At 41.1% G+C, this 22,983-nt stretch overlaps 3 protein-coding genes across 4 annotated transcripts in view; 1 reads left to right on the forward strand and 2 right to left on the reverse strand.

The window, feature by feature from the left end:
• Positions 1-1,923, reverse strand: part of osgin2 (oxidative stress induced growth inhibitor family member 2) — a 6,919-nt gene extending 4,996 nt beyond the window's left edge. Inside the window, exon 1 of the mRNA XM_019892057.1 lies at positions 1,716-1,923. The gene's annotated coding sequence lies outside the window, so the exon portion shown is untranslated. The remainder of the gene's footprint in view (positions 1-1,715) is intronic.
• A 691-nt stretch (positions 1,924-2,614) lies between these two features.
• gtpbp10 (GTP-binding protein 10 (putative)) lies at positions 2,615-8,080 on the forward strand. The gene is made up of 10 exons (XM_019892185.1): positions 2,615-2,876; positions 3,569-3,762; positions 3,860-3,951; positions 4,974-5,118; positions 5,196-5,269; positions 5,401-5,453; positions 5,528-5,635; positions 5,841-5,918; positions 6,004-6,127; positions 6,199-8,080. Exons 1-10 carry the CDS (start codon positions 2,844-2,846, stop codon positions 6,399-6,401), a joined length of 1,104 nt encoding a protein of 367 aa, XP_019747744.1. The 5' UTR covers positions 2,615-2,843; the 3' UTR covers positions 6,402-8,080.
• Positions 8,081-10,661: 2,581 nt separating this feature from the next.
• Positions 10,662-22,983, reverse strand: part of adam22 (ADAM metallopeptidase domain 22) — a 52,658-nt gene continuing 40,336 nt past the window's right edge. Inside the window, exons 15-31 of one of the 2 annotated variants that reach the window (XM_019892081.1) lie at positions 21,778-21,877; positions 21,576-21,647; positions 20,620-20,712; positions 20,462-20,542; positions 20,338-20,388; positions 19,774-19,837; positions 19,272-19,377; positions 19,078-19,197; positions 18,793-18,961; positions 17,495-17,606; positions 16,872-16,962; positions 16,096-16,149; positions 15,129-15,329; positions 13,997-14,097; positions 13,854-13,920; positions 11,245-11,368; positions 10,662-10,714 (exon numbers count right to left, since the gene is read on the reverse strand). In XM_019892081.1, the coding sequence (XP_019747640.1) occupies positions 10,694-10,714; positions 11,245-11,368; positions 13,854-13,920; positions 13,997-14,097; positions 15,129-15,329; positions 16,096-16,149; positions 16,872-16,962; positions 17,495-17,606; positions 18,793-18,961; positions 19,078-19,197; positions 19,272-19,377; positions 19,774-19,837; positions 20,338-20,388; positions 20,462-20,542; positions 20,620-20,712; positions 21,576-21,647; positions 21,778-21,877 (1,627 nt within the window). In that variant the 3' untranslated portion in view covers positions 10,662-10,693. The remainder of the gene's footprint in view (positions 10,715-11,244; positions 11,369-13,853; positions 13,921-13,996; positions 14,098-15,128; positions 15,330-16,095; positions 16,150-16,871; positions 16,963-17,494; positions 17,607-18,792; positions 18,962-19,077; positions 19,198-19,271; positions 19,378-19,773; positions 19,838-20,337; positions 20,389-20,461; positions 20,543-20,619; positions 20,713-21,575; positions 21,648-21,777; positions 21,878-22,983) is intronic. The other variant, XM_019892082.1, reaches the window with a different exon arrangement.

The raw sequence follows: 22,983 nt of genomic DNA on the forward strand, positions 1-22,983 counted from the left end.
GTTGCAGAAAATCAAGCTCGGGGCTGTGGTGAGTGGTCATTTTCATGCACTTTGAATTTGCGTTGTATCGTATTTTGAAGGCATTAAACATTGCCATAGCGATCGGAGTGTTGCGGCCAGATTAGACGCTCCTTGTGTTTATTATTATATTTCGAAAACACCACAGTTTTCATGCAGCTCATACCATATTATTTTGTTGTATTATTTCCGCCACACCTTAAATGCCGGTCCCTGAAAATATTGTCTGACATAAACCGGTCCGTGGGGCAAAAAAGGTTGGGGGCCCCTGGGTTAGTATGACTATTTTTTTAGCGTGACGACGGCATGAACTCTCCCTTAAAACATGCCAGTGAGAGAAGAACAGTGCCCTGGGCACTTCCCGTCCCATCTTGGTCGGGTTTTACGGTAGTATGACTGACGAGGGTTATACAGTAGTTAGTATGATTAGGTTGAGTATTAGGGTTAGTATGACTCAGATTAACCCTTTCAGGGACAGCGGTTACTACAGTGGACAGGTTATCAGGTTACAGGGTGCATGAAAAGGTTCAGGTTGGTATGACTCAGGTTAGAATTCATATGACAATGATGAGGGTTATTAAGACCATGAGGGTTAAGATTAGTGTAACCAGGGTTAGGGTTAGTTTGGCCGGGATAAGCACTATTAGTTTGATTGGTGTTCTGATCAATATGACTAAGGTTAGCGCTCCCACAACCGGCCGTCCCGGCAAAGACAAAAGGCCTGAGTAGAAAAGTGCCTCTAAATTCTTACCAAATTTCCCAAGCACATTGTACAAGCGGGCTGGAGTTTACCGGGGTTAAAGTTTGATTACCTTAGGGTTGGGTTTGTGAGACTAGAGTAGGGTTATGCTGGAGGATCACTGTATTTTACATGAGTAAACATCTTGTTGCCATTCAAGGCAGTATAATTGCACATATGGTATGTCATGTTTGAAAAGCACCGCGCCTCTATTTGTGACCGGTGGGATTTTTGGCACCATTTAATAATAGCAATCACCATGTTTACATTTTTTATCCATATTTTTTCCATGTTCTGATGATGCAGGCAGCAAATAATCAACATCAACACATCTCTAATTAACTGACGTATTGCTCCGCCAGCAAGCGCCTCCAATGTGTTTTCATTTTAGAACATATTGGCAGCCAATACATCATGTACAGCAAATATTGCATCATTGAACCCCTGAGGTGGTTCCATCAAAATGCACGTTTCATACTCTTGCCTTTTAGGTCTTGGGACCATATAGACATTTTAACTTTTCAGTACAAATAATAACGTTCCACTAATTATCCTGACACTAACGAACTGCACTCCATCATGGGATAGAATAACTCTTCGACTGTTCGATCCCCTCAGTGTGTTTTACAATAAACATCTTTTGATGTTCAGACTTCAATGGAACATGGTGTTCTTGGGTTATTCATATTGTTCAACTCCACCTACAGAGTGTTTGCTTCTCGAAATTGGAAAAAGAAAGGAAATCATTCCAGGCCTCATCTTTGCACATGCGACACATTCAAATAAAAACAAGAATGTTGCATTACTGATAAGATTTTTTCCCCTCCCATCATCCTGCTTTACACTTCAGTCTATCTCGTGTCAAGTGCTTAGCCATGTCTCCATCATTCCATCATTGAGGTCAAACGCCAAAGCAGGGACAATGAAAAGTCCCATTCAAGGACGGCGCGTCTCTTACCGCTCTTAGGATGGTGTCTCTTCCTCCACGCTATGTCCTGTGATGACGACTGACGGTGGTTTGTGTGTGCCTTATAAATACGCAGATGCTTGTGGGAGGATCTATAAGCACACGCCACTATCCACGCACTTCCAGCTGATCGTCTTGAGAATGGACCCGTTCTTCGGCGTCCGTGTGTCAGACTGTGTCCGTGTGGGATTAAAAATAATAATACGTGTCGTCACATGCGCATCTCCTCTGCGCCGGCAAGTGTAGGCGCGTTCACGCACGATTCACGCATCCAAATCTGCGCATCCGCGTGCACGCCGATGCTTTCTGCACACTCCACGTGGGAGCGTGCACAGAAAGCCGGCGCGCCCCCGTCAGCACATCATAGGCCAAAACAACACCTCGGATTTTGGCCATCACAAATTTGTGATACGAACACTGCTTTCATTAACGTGGCCACCATCGATGTATTTGTTCAACCATCTTATTTAAAGAAAACCAGAGAAAATCAGTCGTGATAGTCGAGGCGATTTTTTTCCACATACTGTACTTTAGTTCGTGTATTTAGTTTTTGTTATTATGGTCAGTTCCGCTTTCGTGTACAGATAGTCTGCCAGTTTACGATTTTTAATACATTTGCGTTGTCGTAAGATTTATACTAAATGTATATTTTTCTCAGAATCAAATGTAGGGTATTTGAGTTTGAAATAAAAACGCGTTTGGTGATAGACATAATTACGACGTTTATTTGAGTAATGAACGCAGCAGCTCAAGTATTGGCCAGTGTATCACAGTTTGCTATGACGTACTTTGATCACGTGTTCAGGAGAGATGCTACTTTATAACATGTAATCATAAAGCAAATTGACCTTAAAGCTTTTGGACAGTGTGTTTTTGTGTTTAGAAGCGTGTGCTTATATACCCATTTTTTCTAAATCGCCCAACTCACGTATTAGATTTACAGTTTTGAGTTAAATTCCCAAACGCGCCATAGCTCGTGAGCAGGCTAACGTGGTCACGTGATCAACTCTCAGTCGTTTGGCTCGGTGAAGCGTCGTCCCATTGGGGTTGTCCTTCTATCTAGTGCATGCTGTGTAGCAGTTAGCATGTTTGTAGCATGCGGCCAAACGCCCGTTAAAGATGGTGCACCTCTGTAGAATTCGCCTCCGTAAAGTAAGTAGTATTACTCAGCCGACTAGTGGCCTCGCTGATTTGCAAATAATTGCAAGCGCTTGTTAGTTAGTGACTCGCTACCAAGCTGTCTGCCCCGAGTTGTCAAACGGTGAATGGATGCTATCTGGGTAAACCGTGTACAGTATTACTATCACGCTTTTTAAAGCATAAAATTGAAACATGTAAAGGCCAACAGAGGCTGATTGTGCATGTTTTCATCGATTTAAAACAGCTCTCGCGAGCTTGTGAAGTGTTTTCGTCGAAATTCCCCTAGGATCAAGAAGTTCAGAGACACACACTGAACGGAAACAAAACAATTACGTTTTCGATCCTATTTTTCATGAGAATGCATCCACTTCACAGATGTGGCATTTTAAAATGTTCATTCGACAGCATGATCATGCACAGGTCTACCTTAGGCTGCCCACAATAAAAGCCCCTTAAAAATGTGCAGTTTCACTTAATGGGGGGGTTGTCTGGGGACAGAAAACCAGTCAGTGCTTGGTTGCAGAAAAACAATGAGCTGATAGGTGTCATGATTTGAAAGGCACCTCAGGCACCCTACTTACAAATAGGAATAGAACTATCACATCAGAAAAAGCACACGATCCGAAAATTGTCTGTTTTATTGGTGATATAAATGTAGTTTAAAAAAAAATGTCATGACATGTTTTTCCAAAAATCTTTTTCAGTATGGAAATTTCGTGGACAACCTTCGACTGTATGTCCGCGGAGGCGCTGGCGGCATGGGCTTGCCCCGCATTGGGGGCCACGGAGGAAACGGGGGAGACGTTTGGGTGGTTGCCACAAAGAGCATGACCTTAAAGAAGGTCAAGGAAAAGTACCCTCAAAAACGCTTTGTAGCCGACGTAGGAGGCAACAGCAGGTGGGAGCGTATAGTCTGGATGTTCAAGTGGAAGTTTTAATGAGGACGTATAAATGTTTGCTTTGTTTATTTGGCTAATAAAGAGCTTTGTCAACAGTGTGCGTTCCCTGAAAGGACAGAGAGGGAACGACACTGAGATTTTGGTTCCTGTGGGTGTCACAGTCACGACTGATGATGACAGGATACTCGGTAGGTCAAAAACTGCCTCATGCTTGTATTTTGTCTTCCTCACATGGTGTATACAGTTTGTTGTCGTCCTTAGTTTCACAAGGAAGGAAAATGGAGCAATTTAAGTTTGAAAACAATACTCTGGTGCCACTCTGCTATGTTCAAATATTTAATTTTTCCCATGGGGAACAATGTTAAAAGAAATAATCAGTTCCAGGCTCATACTATTAACAATAGAGGAGTGTTTTGTGGAACATTTTAACATTTCAACCAAAAAAAAAAAAAAAACCAAAAAAAAAAACAAACAAAAAAAAAACGCCAGTAACTGTTTCTTGTAATACAAGTGCAGTGTAGCCCTGCCTTGTCACCGTTCAGTTTTTGCGAATTTACATAATCTCAGATTGCTGAAAATTTCGTTCTTTGCTGTTTTTGGGCTGAGACAAAAGTAAAGTATTACTTTGGCACCATCTTGTGGAATGCTGTTGCTGTTTGATTTCATGTATTAATAGTGTCCTGTGTGAATTTGAGATATCCCGTTTTGTTGTCAATCCTTGAATGCATCATGTGCTCCCCAGAAGTGAAACCCAAAGTATGTTTCTGCTTCTCTCCCAATTAGCTACTTAGAATACTCCGCGTGGTCTACTTTGGTTTGGCATTACAATTTAACTGTATTTTTGCCTTTGGATGCCAAAAATTTCCTTTTGCACTCAAAACTGAAAGCATCGTAAAGCATCAACACGATTGCTTCGAGCATGTACACAGTCCTGCACCCATGTTGCATAGACGCCTGTCTTCTGGAGTGAAATTACTCAATGCAAACAAAGCACCTCCACATTAGGCTTTCCAGGCCAAAACAAAAAAGGACATCTCAAATGTAGACAAAAAAAAAAACCTGTCAGTGAATTCAAGTTTACAACTATATCAAGATTCCACCAGATGACACCAAAATAATAATAATGGCTTCTTTGTGAATTTGAATATTTGTGGGTTCACTCTATCCCACTGGGCCTCATTTGGTGATTGTGTTGTTGCTTCTCCATAAGGAGACTTGAATGCGGAGGGTGATCGAGTACTTGTGGCCAAAGGAGGACACGGAGGCTCCTTCTCCTCCTCCTTCCTGCCCAGTAAAGGCCAGTCAAAGCTTATCAGGCTGGACCTCAAACTCATCGCTGACATGGGCCTGGTGGGGTGAGTGCACAATGTCAAGAGTCTCTTACGTTCCATCAACTCGCAAAGTGGCTTGTGAAAACTTTTCTCTCCGTCAGGTTTCCAAATGCGGGAAAGTCGTCTCTGCTGACCGCCTTGTCTAATGCAACCCCTCAAATAGCCAGCTACCCATGTAAGTGCATCCGCGGTAATCATGAATACATGCAAGTAAATGACGCCTCCTCCGTCAAAGCTTTCATCATTGCAGACGTTTAGAGCTTAACATTCATAGTCTTTACAAGTGCCTTTTTTTTTTTTCCGCAGTCACTACATTGAAGCCCCAGATTGGAAAATTAGTGTACGAGGACCACAACCAGGTGTGAAAAATTGCTCATCATTCCTTGACGTTACTCGTCACGTGCTGATCGCTTGCCTGTCGTCGCCGGTCTAGATCTCTGTCGCGGACCTCCCTGGCTTGATCGAAGGCGCTCACATGAACAAAGGGATGGGACACAAGTTCCTCAAGCATGTGGAGAGAACCAAGCAGCTGCTGTTTGTGGTCTGTGAAACATGAATAACTCATCAGCAGTTGACGGGTGATAAAGATTCAACACATACGTTCTGGTTTGTTCGGATTTGGGAAAACATATTCCCATCGGAAACAATGCAAATTCTCAAATTCTTACGAGCACTGATTGTGTGAATCTTCGACACGCATGCGTTTCATTTTCAGTTTTGTTTGAAAAGGTGATGTTTTTTTCTAGGTGGACGTTTGCGGCTTCCAGCTCGCAAGTCAAACGCCGTTCAGGTCCGCTTTTGAGGCCGTGCAGCTGCTCACCAAGGTCACATTCATCAGGCGATGACGAAGTCACTCGGTTTCTTCTCTTTGAATTTAATCCTGACTTGTCTCTCTCATTTGCTTTCCAGGAGTTGGAGCTTTACAAGGAGGAGCTTGTGAGCAAACCAGCCCTACTGGTGGTCAACAAGATGGACCTGCCCGAGGCCAACCACAAATTAGAACAGCTGAAAGAGCAACTTCTCAACCCCGAAGGTAAACGCATCAGGTTACAATAAACAGGGCTTTTGTTGAACAGACGTTAAGAAACTGTCTGTGTGGTGCAGAGTTCTGCCATACGTTGCCCAATGACATGACACCGAAGAGTCACTTGGCATTCAGGCACGTCGTTCCCATCTCCGCCACCACCGGGCTCGGCGTCGACCGCTTGAAAGCGTTCATCCGAGAGTCGCTGGAGGAAGAAGCCTCCGAGGCCACGGAGATGTTCCGGCAACAAAGACTACAACTCCTGAGGCAACACTCACAATAAGCGCGTGGACTCGTGTACTGTATGTTAAGCAGTGGACTTTATCATCCAACGTTCATATGGCTTGAAGAGTTGTTTTAGAGAGCAGTCAAAACACTTAACAAAATATTCGATACACCTCCGAATCGGATTCAAGGGCTGCATCAAAGCATTCTGCCTTTACAAAGAAAGCCATTGTAAAGGATTGAAACAATCAGAGCGCTCATGATATCGTTTCAAGATTGTACTTTGTCATGGTGAACAGTGACACTTGCAACTGGGATTTATTTGATATTCATGTACTGTTGTTAACTATTTTTCAAAGAAGATATGTTGATTCTTCTTTGGCTGTGAGAATTTCCCTTGAGGGATTCCAATGTATCTATTAAAATAATTTAAAAAAAAGTTTCCTTTTGCAAGACCTAAAAAAATAGTCATCCCACCTCAGATGCTAGAAAATGAGACTATAGTAAGTTATTTCAAAAACCTTCGGACGATTAATGTGACCTACAACATGTACAATTCATTTAAAAAAAATCTTTTTAAAAGAGGAAGTAAACAACGGAGGTCATGTGGTTAAAACCCGGAATGTGTCATTTATAAAATTGAACAAACGTGTCGATGAAAGATTTATTTTATATTAAATATTACAATACAGAATAATTAGGACAAAAAATAGGGGGCTTGATTTTTGCATCAGTCTGTACAGCATACAGGCAATAGTAATTCACAAACAAAAGACAAGAGTGTCCACACAGGTATGACAAGTGGGGCGAACATCTTCCTTTGAAATGAAAGGATGTGACGTGTTGATATTTGGAGTCCTCCAGGGATACATTCAATGGACAGGCAGTCCTGCGCATGTCTGTTGGGTGAATTTTTGTCCATGACATCAAGACAAACACATTTCACCGAATGTAATGCAATATCATCGTTATTCTTAACATTAAAAAGTTGTGATGCTGATGAAGAGCTCTAGTTGAAGGCATTTCTCATTCATGGTCAACAACAAGCACTAATGGGCAAATCAATGTGTCAGTCATCAATACATCAAATGACTCCTGTACTGACCGTGTGAGCCGCCGCCGCTGTACATAATGTCAAGAATACAAAGGTACTTAATCCAAAATATACTACAGTGGTCGCAATATTAATTCAGTAGGGTGCCCTTCATAGTAACGCTAAAGCCTAATACAGACATGAATTACAAATGTGCTAAACAAAATGACACGATTAACTGTACAAACAATAAGTTATGTCGTGTTTTATTAACACCTCCTTCCCACCACTCATAAAATAGCAAGCGAATGAATTTTTTTACCGTTTGGATTTCATCATTGACATTTAAAGACAATAAAATTAGGTAAAGTGTTTCTCTGTCATGCTCGTTTCCCAGTTATGCTCCGTGTAGAGCACAGTTGTCAAACGCAAGGCCCGGGGGCCCGATCTGGTCCACCACATCATTTTATGTGGCCTGTAACACCAAATCAAACATGTTAACTTCCACGATGTTACCAAATTTACCTAGATTCATATTCTCATACATAATAAGAGATATTGTGATCATTTTCTTGTTGCCAAATCCTTCACTACAGTAACTTAAACAACATTGAATAAACCGTTCTTCTTGACTTCTTTCTATGGTCGCAGTCATAACGGCCCTCCAAGGGAAAGGGTAACTAAAACGTGGCCCGTGACCAAAATGGGTTTGACACTCCTGGTGTAGAGGAATAACTCGGTATAACTGTTATGCTGTTGGTCCACAAAGAACAGTCCGGGGTCGGGGAACACACAAAGAGCGGTTTGATCCGGCCCGCCATGGAATTCTCAAAACAAATCACACCTCACAGGAGCTGTCATTTCCAATTATTCTTGGACAATGTTTTTGTCATTAATTTATTATGACCCTTGGAGGACTTTAGGAGGAAGGTCACCCATTCCTATTAAAACAACAAATGCACACTTGTGGTTCCAAGAGTTGTGCTAAACCACCGAGGAGATTGCTAGCTAGATTAGCCAGCTAACTAGCGAGATTGAGACGTTAAACAGAAAGCTAGCCATGGAAGGAACAACCTGGTTTGTTGTGTGATTTGCGTGTTTGTGCAATGTCTTTATGAAGTTATTTACCACAATACAAATGACAAAAATAGTTTGCAACCACACGAAGTTATCACAAAAGCTAACAGTTCGCCAAGTTCTTCTTCTAGGACTGCTGTTTTTTCTTCTTGTATATGGCACCATGCTGCCTCTGACAGGTCATTCTTGGTACTTCAACAGACTTCAAAACTCACCATTTGTGGTGGAGTTTTGGTTGCATGTGGTCCACTTTTTTTCCTCGCACATTTTAGAAATCGGTTAAGATGTTGAAAGTGTGGTATAATTAATACAACTGCAAAACACAAATTTAAGAAATTTAAGAAATTCGTAACATTTTTGAACAATTACTCCTGTTACAATCCGAGTAACACAAATTACGATGCATTTTACTATTGTGGAGACCACACGTTGGCATGTATTCCTCCTCTCTCTCTTGCTCAGTTTTTACCACCTTCGTGCACAATCCAACTTTCTCATTTTTGGTTGGATTTTTATTTACTGCTCATAAATTATCGGATGAGCTAAATGTCAATCACTACAGTAGCACCGCAGATTTGTCTTAATGTCACCCAGTGTATACATGATGAAAAAGTAACACAAAAATGAGCAACAACGCTAAAAGTGGATGTGTGTGCACCCCGCTTTGTACCACACCAATATGCATCTTTTCTGCTCTAATTGTGAAAGGGGAGGAAGGTCTCGGCAAAGGGTGGACTTAATAATGGATGTAACGCGATGAGTGAGAGGTACGTACACCAAACACATAGAGCAATGGGACAGGCGGCTTTTCTGGGGGATTCTGTCAAACTGGGGGTCTGGAGAGTAATCCGCAATATATAAAAGTATGGCATACAGTAATCCCTCGTTTATCGCGGTTAATGGGGACCAAAACCACCCGCGATAAACGAAAATCCGCAAAGTAGCGACCAATAAACATATACAGGTAAAAAAAAAAAAAAAATTGACACTCCTGGTGTAAATTTTATTTTTTTTTTAAGTCCGCGAAAAGTCCGCAAACGTTCCGCGAGAAGCTGCAAAACAACAGCGAGTCACATAGAGCAACATATACAGTACCGTACTCCATGTATATAAAAAAAAAATTATGAATATGTTTGAAAAAAATCCTCGATGCACTGAAGCCGCGATAAACGAACCGCGAAATAGCGAGGGATTACTGTATTGTTTTTTAAAAAAGTGTAAATATACTTTTTCCCACCAATAAAACAAATAATTGAACTGCTTTTTTCCTCCCTACCTTTGTTTTGGGCCAATTAAAAACTCTGAAAAAAGGTTTATTATTATAGAAACAAAAGGCCATGTTTTTTAGTGGATAAAAGGTGCATTTTTGAGAATATAGACCATTTTTTAATTTCTTTTTTTGAATAAAGTAGTAATGACCAGAATAAGAGACGCAGTGCTTTGAGAATGGAATTGTATGTGTGATACTCACTTATGACTTTATCTTGGAAAAATACGACTTCATTCTCGTAACATGCCAACCTTTTTCTTAAAAAATAATCATTTTCAGTCCTATAACATTATCGTTATGGGGTGCATATTGCAGTTTACGTTTAGCCATCTTCAAGATCACTACTGTAGTAGTCTTTACAAAAATGTCTCCTCTGGACCTCGAAAATTGTTCCTGCTCCCCCAAGTGGACCAAATATATTTGTACATTCTGTCGTGAATGGAGACTGCAGCATTAGTCGTCACACAGCAGTTTAAAAAAAATGCACAGTTTGCTTTACATATGTACACAACATACAGCGAGGAGGAGGGTGCGTGTTCATCTCCCATTTTTATGAGCGATGATGCAATATTGTTTTTTCTGATGAAAAGAGAGAGAGAGCAAGAAATGTGAAACTGTGTGCCCCTCGCATGCGTTGTGTCCAAAAGGTACCTTTGGAGCTGCTTCATGCATTCATTCAGTGTTTGTAGCCACAAATGCTCCACGAAATCCAGTGAGGCAGCAAAGAAGTGTGGACCACACGGAGTGGGGTTGAAAAGGATGGCTCAAGGTGTTGTTGTTTTTGTTTTTTTTCTCTGGGAGGGTGGGGGGGAGTAGGTCTGAGCTCCAGTTCTGCACCTCTTCGGGTTCATCCAGCGTCTTGACTGATGAGATGCTTGTCACTCATCCTGGTCTACGTTCGGAGTCCATTTTGTTTTGTTGTTGTGCGCGTGTGTGTCTTCACCTCATGACAATGTGTTTTCTTCTGCGCTTATATTGACGTCTCCCACAGCTGCAGAGAGAACAGGAGAAGAAAAATGTGTTTCCAAAGCCATCATGACATTTACCTATCTATAGCAGTTGTTGGAATTAAGTGTGTATGTCATGACATTAAATTCATCAAAAGTACAATTTACAATGATAATAAAGCTTTGGATTTTATTTAATTTATTGTGTTGGCTGTCATTTGTTGTGGTGTAGAAAAACACAGCACGGGTGTCATTTTTGTCACGAGCAATATCGTAGTTCCGGTTTGCCTCAGAGGGCTGTTACGTAACCATATAAATGTTTCACCACCTCATATCACATACACACAAGATATAGACCAGATAGTTAGTGTTGAAATCTAAAGTCAAGGATAATATTTTGCGCCGAGTATTATTAAAGTTACTGTAAAAAGAATTAATTAAATTAATGAAAAAGAAAATGATCCATGACATCATGGATTACATATCACTCTTCAGTTTGTTCGACCACAAACATTGCATCATCAAATATAGCAAGCCATTTTCCCAATTTTAGACAGACAGCTTAACAACTGACCCTGGCGCTCTGCCTGTTTGCTTTCCGCTGGTCGTCGGGCAGAGGCGGCATGGGGTAAGGGTATCTCCTGCTGGATGCGATGGATCCTGTAGAGGAAGTGGGAGACTTGGCGGGGGAAAGGGTCCTGCGGGGAAAAGAATAAAGGACATCATTTCAAAAAAATCCAAAACTAGCGTTCGGATTCAATACAATTGTCAAAGGTTGCCCCGAAACGCTGCTGTGGCTTGTCAGCCGAAGCACACATACACCAAATCATCATCAGCTAGTATGTGCAAACTAAGTACAGCAGAGGGCAAGCCAGTTCCCAGCAGTGTAGCTGCACTCGTGCTCCCTCACATCATAGACTCACATTTTTTTTTTTTTTTTTAGTTCATAGCAACATCACCCCGAAGGAGTGTAGTCCAACGTGAGGAATGCTGAGTGTGAGGACAGAGCACATGTGAACAGTGCTGGGAAAAGAGCGAGAGCAGCCTCAGAGGACACCAACCTGGCGGACGAGTCAAGGAGCCACAATGAACCTGAGCCTGACACCGAATCAGCAAAGTGGAGGAGAGAGAGACGAGATGCAACATGCTGTCTTTATTTACATTCCTAATACAGTTTAACACTTGGAATTTATATGGACTGTATATACAGTAAAATGATTGACAAATTCCCCTACTGTCTGACAGGGTTATCCAGTATCGTAATGTGTTTTAATGCGTATTCTTTCCATTTTTGTGTAAGCTCTCATCCACCTGATGCCTTCTAATGAACTTCAGGGATGCGTCATGACCAATTAAAAAATATTTGAATATAACCCAGCAGAAATGACAGCGAATGTGAACCGCCCACCCCCTCTCAGCATCTCTCCTCTGTTGTTATGGAAACAATATCGTCGTGGGCAACAGTGTTCAGAGTGGCGACCTGCTGGTGGTCAAAGGAGACGCACAGTGTTGGACACACACGCACACACACACACACACACACGCACGCACACGCACACGCACACACACGCGCGCACACACACACACACACGCGCACACACACACTTGATGCCACAACGATGAACATGCAGACGCGAGAGGACATGAAGTGGGGCTTTGAGAAAACGGACACGAACACTCACATTCAACATAAATAGACATTTTGGATCAACATAAAAAAGCCAGAAGAGCCAGACAAAATTGGTATCTTGTTTGCTTTGCAGCAATCCCTCCCTGGAACAGATTTTTGTTGTTGTTGTAATGTCGTAATTTCATTTAGCTTGCCCAAGCCGTAAATGAAAGCAAAGAAAGCGGCGGGAAGGAGGAGGAGGAGGAGGAGGAGGACGAGGGATGAGACAGTCTGAGATAATACCTAAGGTACGGTCCTTGCGTGTTTTTATTCACATCTTCTACCCATTTAGTTACATCATAATAGTCTGTTTTGTCGTGAGGGGTTAAATACCTGTGGGAGGGGAGAGGGGGTGATAGACACAAACAAGGAGAGGAGAGGGAAGGAAAGAATGAAAGGATAGAAAAGGAGCGAGTGTTGGGAGGGAGGGAGGGAGGGAGGGAGGAAGAGGAGACATTTTAAGAGAGCAGAGCAGAGACATCCTCAACAGACAGCACGATGCAACTGGCCAGTGGATGAACTTTATGGATGAGAAAAAAAAAAAAATCTCACACATATATATATACATACACACACACATACACACACACACACACACACACACACACACACACCACCCTGCATTGTGCATTCCAAGGCTCGACAACATCATCACATCATTCCAATGTCAGTGGCATGCTTGCTATGCAAAGAGATGCAAACTCCTTGTGATGCCAAACACAGCCTGTGCGCACAGGCGTCATCACGGTGCATTCGCAGGCATACGCTAAATAACAAGGTGCACCTACAGTGGACATAAAGTCTACACACCCCTATTCAAAATACCCAGACCAAGATACAGTATATCATTCTCAACCTTTTTCACCAATAATGTGACATATAACTTATTTAATATGGCCATAGCAACAAATTAAAGTAACCATTTATACCAGGAGTGGGCAAACTTTTGATTTTTACAACTGACAGGTTATAGGTTATAGAAAAAAAAAATCTGTAAAATACTAATGTTGACAAAAATGTTTTTTTAATTTAAAATGTTAATATTTAAATGTGTATTCTAATTAACAATTATTTATTAAAATACATAACATTTATAGTGTATAAAAGTATAATTTACCAAGATTTTTATTCTATTACTGAAAATGAAATTTTGGATGTATTAAAAAAAAAAAAAAAAAAAACATTTTAATAAATGATTGGTGGGCCGCAACCATAGTTCGCCCACCCCTGGTTCAGGTTGTCCCACCAGATGTTTTCCTCCCGTGCCGGAGCATTTTGCTCACCCACCGCCCATCATGCACTGAAAAAAAACGGTGTGTTGAATATACTCAAATTTCTGTCGTCAAGTGGGTGCACAAAATAAAATCACCTGGATTCAGATATATTTTTAATGAGATGTATAGTCTACTTAAAAAATGTATTTGGATCCAGATTATTTTATTTCGTGTAACCACCCCATCAAATAAAATGGAATAAATTCAACCGCATTTTTTTTTCACTGTGGGGGAACTTACTCTGTGGAGTTTGAGCGAGCACGGAACTTCTTTCCTTTCAGTTTCTTGCGATGGCCGCTCATGTTTCCTGGCAATAGAAAAAAGGCAAAGGTCGTAAAAGTGTACGGCAGAGGTGACCTCCTGCTGCGTTTGCCGGCTGTTACCTTGCCACGAGTTGCTCCTTGGTCGCCCGTTTTCACAAATGTCAGAGATGTGTTTGGCGTCTGGGATTCTCTCACTCCACGAGTGGGACAGGCCATTTGATCTACACGCACGCATGCACACACACACACACACACGCACACACACACACACACACACACACACACACACACACACACACACACACACACACACACACACACACACACATAAGGATACCGTTGATATTAATGTGCATTTATTGTTTTCAGAGATGGGATTTGTGGCAGACAGCAACAAAATGAGCAGCAGACTGACACATTATAAAGGCTACAAGTGACAAGATGCTCTGACACCTAAATGGAGGTACTAAAAATCTTAAGTGGTTTTGCACAATTCAAAAACCAACGAAGAAGAAGAAGAAGCAGAAGAAGGCAATGTACACTTAAGTTTTAGTTCTGTTTCATGTTGTCAGATTCCAGGCACATGCAGTAATTTTTTTGTATGTCACTTCACACTTAAAAATGATCAAAATGATTATTTCTAATAATCTAAAATATAAAATATCTTTGCTCACCTATGCCAGCAACATATCGTGACAGGCGGAACAATTAACGGCAGAAGCTCCAATGAACCGTGTCTACACATACATAAAATATATATCTACACAAAAAAATGAAGCCTACCGGCCAACTGACATGAGGCTTTTTTTTTTTTAACTGCAGCCTTTGCAATTTGAAAATTGCATTCTACTACCGTGCAATGTCAATATGAATGTGATTAATTGCTCAGGCCTAATTACAGTAGCAATAGGTGTCATTTTTGAGACATTTTTTGTTTGGTGGTGTGCCGCGAGATTTTCTTTTTCGTATAAAATAAGTGCCTTGGCTCAAGAAAGTTTGTGAAACGCTGCCGAGGGGTAAAGGTTTGACATTTAGAATGCATGATGACACATGGACATGCGATGCATAGAGTGACTGACCTGCCAACCGACGAAGGCGCCGATGGTACTGTTTACACACACACACACACACACACACACACACACCCACACCCACACACACACACACACACACACACACACACACACACACACACACAAAACCGACACACACTGCAGTGAGCGAATGAATGAAGGATGGCAAGATGGCGCACCTGAAGCCAAACAGTGAGATGTTCTGTGTAATGGAGGGGATGGAAGGAGTGAAGGACAGGGCGCATATCTGAAGATGCGACAGACACGCTGACCTCTTCTTGGAGCTGCAGCCCGAGTTTGTGCTCACGCCGGGCGGCATGTCGCTGTAGAAAGAATCGGCGTCGCTGGGCTTTGTCACATAGTCACCTGGCGGCATTTGACTGCGCATACAACAGACATTATTCTGTACATACGTGTACATCCATAGAATGTTTGTTTCATTTATTTCCCCGCCAATCTGCCAAAAAGAAATTGCGACATTTTCCAACTGGTGAAAGACAAGTTATTGATCACTGATCAGTGTAGTTATATTAAAAAAAACGAAAAACAAAACAGTGATTAAAAAAAGAATTGCACAACACTGTTTTTCCCTTACTTGTTATGACTGCAAACAGCAGTTTATTAACTCCATTCGTGTAAAAATTCATTTTTGGAATACAGTACTATTAAATTACCAGCCAACAGTAAATTACAATTTATGTGAAGTGAAAATGGACGTTAAACACAAAAAATATTATTTTCGAGATGTAGTTTTTCTTATTTTGGTGGTTGTTTCTATATTAGCAGTTCAAGTGTATGTAGTGTGTGTATATTGCTGTTGTGACAACTTAATTTTACTTACGGAACGAATAAAGTATACCATAATTAGTAAATTCACTTTTTAAAGCACTCGAATTTTTACTTCATTTCATTGACAAAAACATCTTATAAATGTTAGCGTTTGGCTGTTTTGTTAATGTGCGTTAACTACAACCTTGCTCATCATTGCTGTAGATTTGGCGCTGCTAAAAGTTGCAATCACAATCTCATATTTTAAGCAAGCATGGCCCCAGAAAATGTAATCGTTAAAAAAAAAAATAAAAAAAAAAGCTTGAAGCACAAACTCACAGCACGTGAAAATCAGAAAATATTGTTGAGTGAACAAACCGGCAGAATCTTCGGTGAACCTCTGACTCCACGTAGCATCTCTGCTTATACCTCCTGTGAAGAGGCGGACCATTACTCAGCGTTGGAACACGACCGCTGCCAAATTTGTTGCAACATGTTCATGTTTATTATTATCGTAGCTCAAAGCCTTTACATTGTCCTCCCAATTGCAGTGCAAGACTAAGAACAGTACTCATTCACACACTGGTCACAACATTAATTGCATTTTACTACCATCATGACTAACATTTAAAAACACTAAAATAGTTGGCCTAATTGAAAAAAAAAATTAATTAAATTTAAATTTAAAAAAAAAACAAGGCAGAGGGAAAAAAATGTGTTTTAATATTATTGTCAAATTATACAGTTTCAACATAAAAACTGTGCTGGAATATCGGGGGAAAAATAATGAATTATTCTATTAAAATGTATTGCACATAAAAAAATAAAATAAAATAAATCATTAAAAATTTAAAACAAAAGTTCTCAGAGATTAAATGCTAATGTATTGATCTTAAAAGCTAAATATAACTGAACTGTATTTAGGTGGTGATTCTTACGCACGCCACTCGAGGTCGCCATCTCCCTTTAGTGGTGCTCATACCACATTTTGAGAGTGCAGTTGTACACCACTTCCGTAAGTGTCCTTCAAAGCTTCACATGATTATATTTGTAAAGGACTCAGTTTCCTAAATGCTATTTGGATGGCATTAGATTGTGTCGGTCTTCCTCATAAAGTTGTTAAAAGAGTTCGGTGTTGTGTTGTCGTCACTCACTTGTAGCACCAGGCCGTGACAGCCAGGATGAGGGCGAGGAAGAGGATGGAGCCAACGATGGCACTGATGATGATGTTGGTACTGGTGATGCCTGACGCACAGAGACAGTCAGACACATTTGTGTTATTGCCGTTGCCGTTTCAAGCCATTCGAGGACAAGCAGAACCACACAAGGAGGCACACTTGGCAAGGAAAGTGTCAGCGGAGCAAAAAGAGGAACAGTGGGTTTCAAACGCTGCTATCTTCTCATTCTTTCTATTCTGAAGGGGTTCCCGATCGGGGTTGTCATCGAAAACGTCACGGGTCCATTCGATAAATTTCAATTCGGGATGGTAGGAGTGGAAAGACTCAGGAAATGACAAGTCAATTACAAGCATTAAAAAAAAAAAAAAGGAACTCAAATCTAACCTCAAGTCGCGCCGTCAAAGCCACCGGCCTGTCGACAAAGAATGTGTGTAAACAAAAAAACAACGAATGATGATGGGCAATGAACAAAAGCATGAAATAGTCAGAGAGCAACATATTAGAAATGTGATGTTTTGTTTGACAGGGAGTAAATAAAAATCACACGTGGATGAGAGGACGAGAGTAGCAAGTAGGTGGCAAAGAATGGGGAGCGCTACCTGAAACTGAGGCTGTGGGTCCCACCACAAGATAACTGAGAGGCGACGTGGAGTTGCAGTCCTCTCCGGCCCAGCCCAGGTAACACACGCACTTCAGTTCATTGCTGCACACCTGTATCCAAATAAAGTCGTGCTTCTTTAATGTAATACCCAACTACCGCCAAGCCTTCGAAGAATTTGGGGAGACATGATTTTCATCCATGGGCCATCACAGCAAGACCATCAGTGCTGGGTAAAATGCGATCAGAAGCACTGCTCATTCTAATCTGCCCAGAGGCGTCAGGATCAGCAGTGCCGGCCAGTGTAACTTAAACTAGATTACCATTTCACCTATCGGCTTTCAAATTTGCCTCATATGGCCAGCGAGATGGCTCACAAATCATGTCAGGCTTTTTCCATCCTCTGATTGGTTGGTCAGAGCAAAATTTGTTGCAGCCCAGTTCAACAGGCAAAACACTTTAACACTTAGTTGAATTCATTCCGTGAGCATGCTCGTAACTCAAAACACCTCTCTCTTAAACCGTGTTTTTCCACTGAAATGAATGGAAATACCCTTAATCTGTTCTCCCGCCCACCCCCTACCCCCCAAAAAAACCCAACCAAAACTTGTGTGAGTGTTTTGAAATAGCGCTGTATAATTATAAAATTATTACGAAAACTAAAAATGTAACAGTTTTTACCACATTATTTTTCAGTTCAATTCATTATGCGCCTTGGTCTCCAGGCAGTGTCATATAAAAATAAACATACGGATTTGCATGAAACCGGTCAATCCTCAGTAAACTGCGGGAATATTTGCAGTTCTTCACAGAAGAAAAACAATACATACTGTGTAGTGTTGTTATATTCTCTGTCTACATGTGCTGCTCCACCATTTGTGTTCAAATATGCATTGCTTCAAGATTTATAACACTACAACACCCATGCTATTCATTAGCCTGTCGATGGCAATTGGCATTGCTATTAGCATTAAGCTAAACATGTTTTTTTTTCTTGCGTTGTCATGTGATTACATAAATATGGGTAAATAATGGGTAAATGATATCATATAATAGCATTGCTGTTAGCATTAAGCTAAACAGACATTTTTTTTTTGTCTTTTTCTTGCGTTGTCATGTGATTACATAAACATGGGTAAATAATGGGTAAATGATATCATATAATACAATACAATACAATAGTGGAGTTGTTAAGAAGTGGATTAAGTCGGGTACATCTCCACTCAAGGCCCAAGTAACAAATTTGCACCTTATCACTGTGAATAGTTAAGAATGCCTGCATGTGTGGGTGCTTTGTACCCCGTGTCCTGAGCAGATGCTTTTGTCGGTGGTTCCGGGACAGATGCTGAAGTTGAACTGCTGGATGGGGAGACACTTGTGGTTGAAACAGATGCGGTCTGTCCCGCAGACCGTGCCATCCTCCACGTAGCCCAGGTCGGTGTCTCCATCGATCAGCACGTGGGCACCACTGACACACACACACACACACACACACACACACACACACACACACACACACACAAGGTCGATTTGGCGGTTAGGCCTGCTTTTGTGTTCTAACTGTGGTTAACAACAACTGCATACCTGCAGTCCAGAGAGGCACTATGTCTTGCCACTGAGAAGGACGTCAGGCCTCCCTGCAGTTCTCCCAGTCGCGGGGCAGGTGAGATGTTGGAGCACAGCAGGTAACCACAGTGAACGTCCCTGACGGACGGAGGTGCAAATAAATCAGTGCAGTGGAGATGAGCAGGAAATTAAGCTCCGCACACGCAACTTACTGCTTGTTACACTGGATCCACGTGTCTTTGTCCCGCCCACAGTTGCCCTTCTCGGTGCCCTCAATGTTGAGCTTCTCGTAACAGAACTTATCAGCCGCCGTGGCCTCTGGATGTTGAACCACATGACACAAAGTCGCAGATTGAGAGTGCGACTCGTGTATCAAGCGTGCTGGCGCGTTTGCTCGGTTTACGTTTGTGTATGATTGGACGTTGTTGTTTTTGCATGAGACGCCTACAATATGTGCAGCGTGTGTCTAAATGGACTCATTCTATTTACATTATGTGCAGGGATGTACTGGGACTACAATTCGGCCCCCACCCCCTTCTTATATGTGTGTATGTAAATTAACAAATGGTAATATGATTGCGTGTGAATGGACAGAAAAAGTGTGTTTGTTATGTGAGTGGATGTATTTGGTATATTGACGTCATAATGGTATATGAGGGACTACAACGCAGAAATATTTACTGAACCAAAACAAGAATGCTGTATTTGACTTACTCTCTCCCCAAATGTACTTGCACTGTTTATCTTTGGTTTTGCATCTCCCGTTAAAGCAGCGCCCCTAAAGAAGAAAAATTACATGTCAAGAGTGTGCCGAGTATTTACAGAAATGTCTCAAAACGGGGTTATAACAGTTTGGGATTTTTCATTGTAGTTACTTTATATTTTGCTTTGACTTTTGTTTATTAAATTCAGTTCGTTTTCAGGAGTTTTTAGAGCAAGTTTGGGGGGGAAATGCGTCATTTTAGTTTAGTTTTTATTAGTTTTAGTATTACCGGTAGTTTTTTTTTCTAATACAGGATATGGAATATTGGCCAAGTGCAGGATTAAAAAAAAGTAGACCAAAAGAAAACTCCCAAATGACTGTTCAACCTTCCTTCGTCTATAGCTACAGATGTACAGCAATACAGAAATCAATAAATTTAAAAGGAAGCCAGCAGGGCATTTACCATTATTTCGTTAACAATATTTTTTCATTTTGAGTTACATTTTTTTCTTTCGTTTCCAGTAACAATAATCATCTTGGTTCAAGACAGTTAAGATGTGATGGGACCGCCTCACCTGGTCTTTTTCACACGTGTAACCGTCCATCTTGTGCACATTTGGTGGACACTGTCAAAAGAAGACGTGCCTCATGCTAGTCAGTTCGGCAGGTCGGCTTCGAGGCTGAGTGGCTTTTGCTCACCTGGCTGGAGTTTCCTGTGCAGTTTTCGGGAATGTCACAGTCATTCACCGCATCTCGACACACGACCCCCAGGAATTCCATCTGTGGCAGATAAAAGAATAACGTCATGATGAACAGTGCTTTAAGAAAGAAAGGCTTGGCAGTGACTTGTTTCCTACCTGGCAGTTTTTACAGCAGAGTCCGTTGCTACATTTGGATCCTTGAGTCAGGGTGCACTTTTTACAGCAGTTTTCTCCCTCTCTTGCACACTCCTGTTGGAAGAGAGCAGCTTGTTTTTGATTACTTATTCATTTAAATGGTTATTTCATGTAACATTTGCTTTTTAGAACATTCCATTAGACAACTCTGTGTGCAAACTTTAATCAGGTGTCATGCTTCATTAGACTACCAAGTCTGACACTGTGTGATGTTGCTGCTGGGTAATTAGGCCATCACAAAACTGTGTATTTTTCTTTACAAAGAAAAAAAAAATTCTCAATGCAGTTTCGATGGCCATCAATTAGTTGTGGCTTTTGTTAATTGCAGAATCCGCAAATATGTGTTCCACTGTATGGTTTTAATTCGTGATATCACCATTCACCACTAGATGGCAGACATACATATCTTAGCTTCACTTGCATCTGATCATTTTTTTGCGGATTTAGAATGATATGCAGGAATAATATCTTTTTGAGTGCACTGATTTTGTATAAAAAATGCACAAAATGGGCTCTTGCACTTAATATTGGTTTGCTGTTCAGCAGTTTTGTGCCATTCTTGAACTGGGATATTTATACAATACATCTTTATTTATATAGCGCTTTCATAACAGCTGCAGACGCACGAGAGCGTAGAAAAAAAAATCGCAGTATGTGGTTATTTTTGATAAAACCCTTTGTTTTTGAAAGCTGCACCTTTTATTCGTGCATTGAGAAATGTATTATGAAAAATGAAATATTAAGATACTATGATGTATATTGGTTCAATTTAAAAAAACTAAATGCAATTTTTGTTATATATCTGGTTAGAAAAGTGTGTGGTCCTATGTGGCCTCCCCAATAGCGCTGATGAAAAATGATGCCCCCCTCCCTCCTTTCATCATTGAAGTTGCCCATCCCTGCTGACAACAACTCACCACTGGGCTGCCACAGTCACACTCCTCCCCTGTTTCCACAAAGCCATTACCACATTCGGGAGGCTCCAGCAGCTGATGAACAAACAAAATAATAACTTAAAAAAAAGAAAGGTTGAAACATTTCTATCTAGGATTTTATTCTATATATCCTATTTTATGAATCGGCGTAGGGGAAGAAAACTGTACTGTGAAGAAAACATACTTTGGTGGGCTTGTTGAACAGACAGGTTCCTCCACCACTGTTTAGGAAGTTGTGGTATTCCTCCACGTTACAGTCGGAGAACCTCTTGGGCAGGTAGAAGCTGTTCAGCACAACCACAGCATATATGGGGCCCATACCATAAATGTCGTCTTTTATCAGGGAAATACTCATAGCTCAGAGGAGATCCTTTCTATGATTTATATGTAGAGATGATTATAGAACTGGGAACAGAGCCAGTGATATTCACTTGATTCCAGGATGCATGACGTTACTTTGTCAGAGTAATGAACCTCAATTAATGTGGAAGACTATAATTTGAACAGTTATTGTATCGCCCTTCTATGAGCTCATCCATGCTATTCATCAATACTCACAAGAATGGCATGAGTAGAATTATGTAGCACTGGGACATCTCAAGTACTTTATCACATCCGCTTTTCTTTAATCTATGGCCACTATACAGTAACTCACTAAAATCTCATCAAGAGAGAGACAGACTGTCAGAGATGATTCTAATGTTGAAGTCACTGTACTATAAAAATATGTATTGCTTCCTGTAATTGCAACACAAATCTGAATGGAGTTGAAGAAGGTTGATCATATCAAAGATGACATGAGCAATAATTTGAGCGAAGGATTGGACCTACAATGGACTACGATCCGGTTCACACAAAGTGTTAAGTACTGGATATCCTTTAAAGTAAACTCGATTTTTTTTGTTTGAGCAAATAAACAATAATCCATGAAACTTGTCCCTTGTCACTCACTTTCAACTCTCTCTCACTCTTCCTCCCTCTCTCGCTCTCACACACACACACACACACACACACACACACACACACACATAGCTTGTCAGACACACAAGTAAACAGGCGCGCAGGCAAAATGCACACTCAGGAGCAAGCATGCATGCATAAGAGGACTCCCGCACGTGCTTGAGAGCCGTGTCTGTGTAGAAATGAGGGCACATCTCTGCAGACTCCTACTCTACCTGCCAAGCACTGTGCTTTATTTGAAGCTGCAATTACAGAATCTCTGTAATTTCCGTCTGACTCTGCCACTCAAAGCTTTTCTCTCAGAATATCACCACTTTTTTTTTTGTTGTTGTTGCTGTATTCTTTACCTGTTTATGCCTTTTTAAAAATATGACCGCCGGGGTTGAGATCTTTTCCTTCACGCTGCGTTACGTCATGACTACGGCTTGTT

Source organism: Hippocampus comes, unplaced genomic scaffold, assembly GCF_001891065.2.
Source record: "Hippocampus comes isolate QL1 unplaced genomic scaffold, H_comes_QL1_v1.1 scaffold153, whole genome shotgun sequence".
Taxonomy (NCBI): Eukaryota; Metazoa; Chordata; class Actinopteri; order Syngnathiformes; family Syngnathidae; genus Hippocampus; species Hippocampus comes.

What these genes read in the sequence shown, in the direction of transcription:
- gtpbp10 (XM_019892185.1), top strand. Translation starts at nt 2,844, where the DNA reads ATGGTGCACCTCTGTAGAATTCGCCTCCGTAAA. An exon ending in TCAAATAGCCAGCTACCCAT is followed by an intron (nt 5,270 to 5,400) that starts GTAAGTGCATCC and finishes TTTTTTCCGCAG; the next exon opens with TCACTACATTGAAGCCCCAG. An exon ending in CCGTGCAGCTGCTCACCAAG is followed by an intron (nt 5,919 to 6,003) that starts GTCACATTCATC and finishes TTTGCTTTCCAG; the next exon opens with GAGTTGGAGCTTTACAAGGA.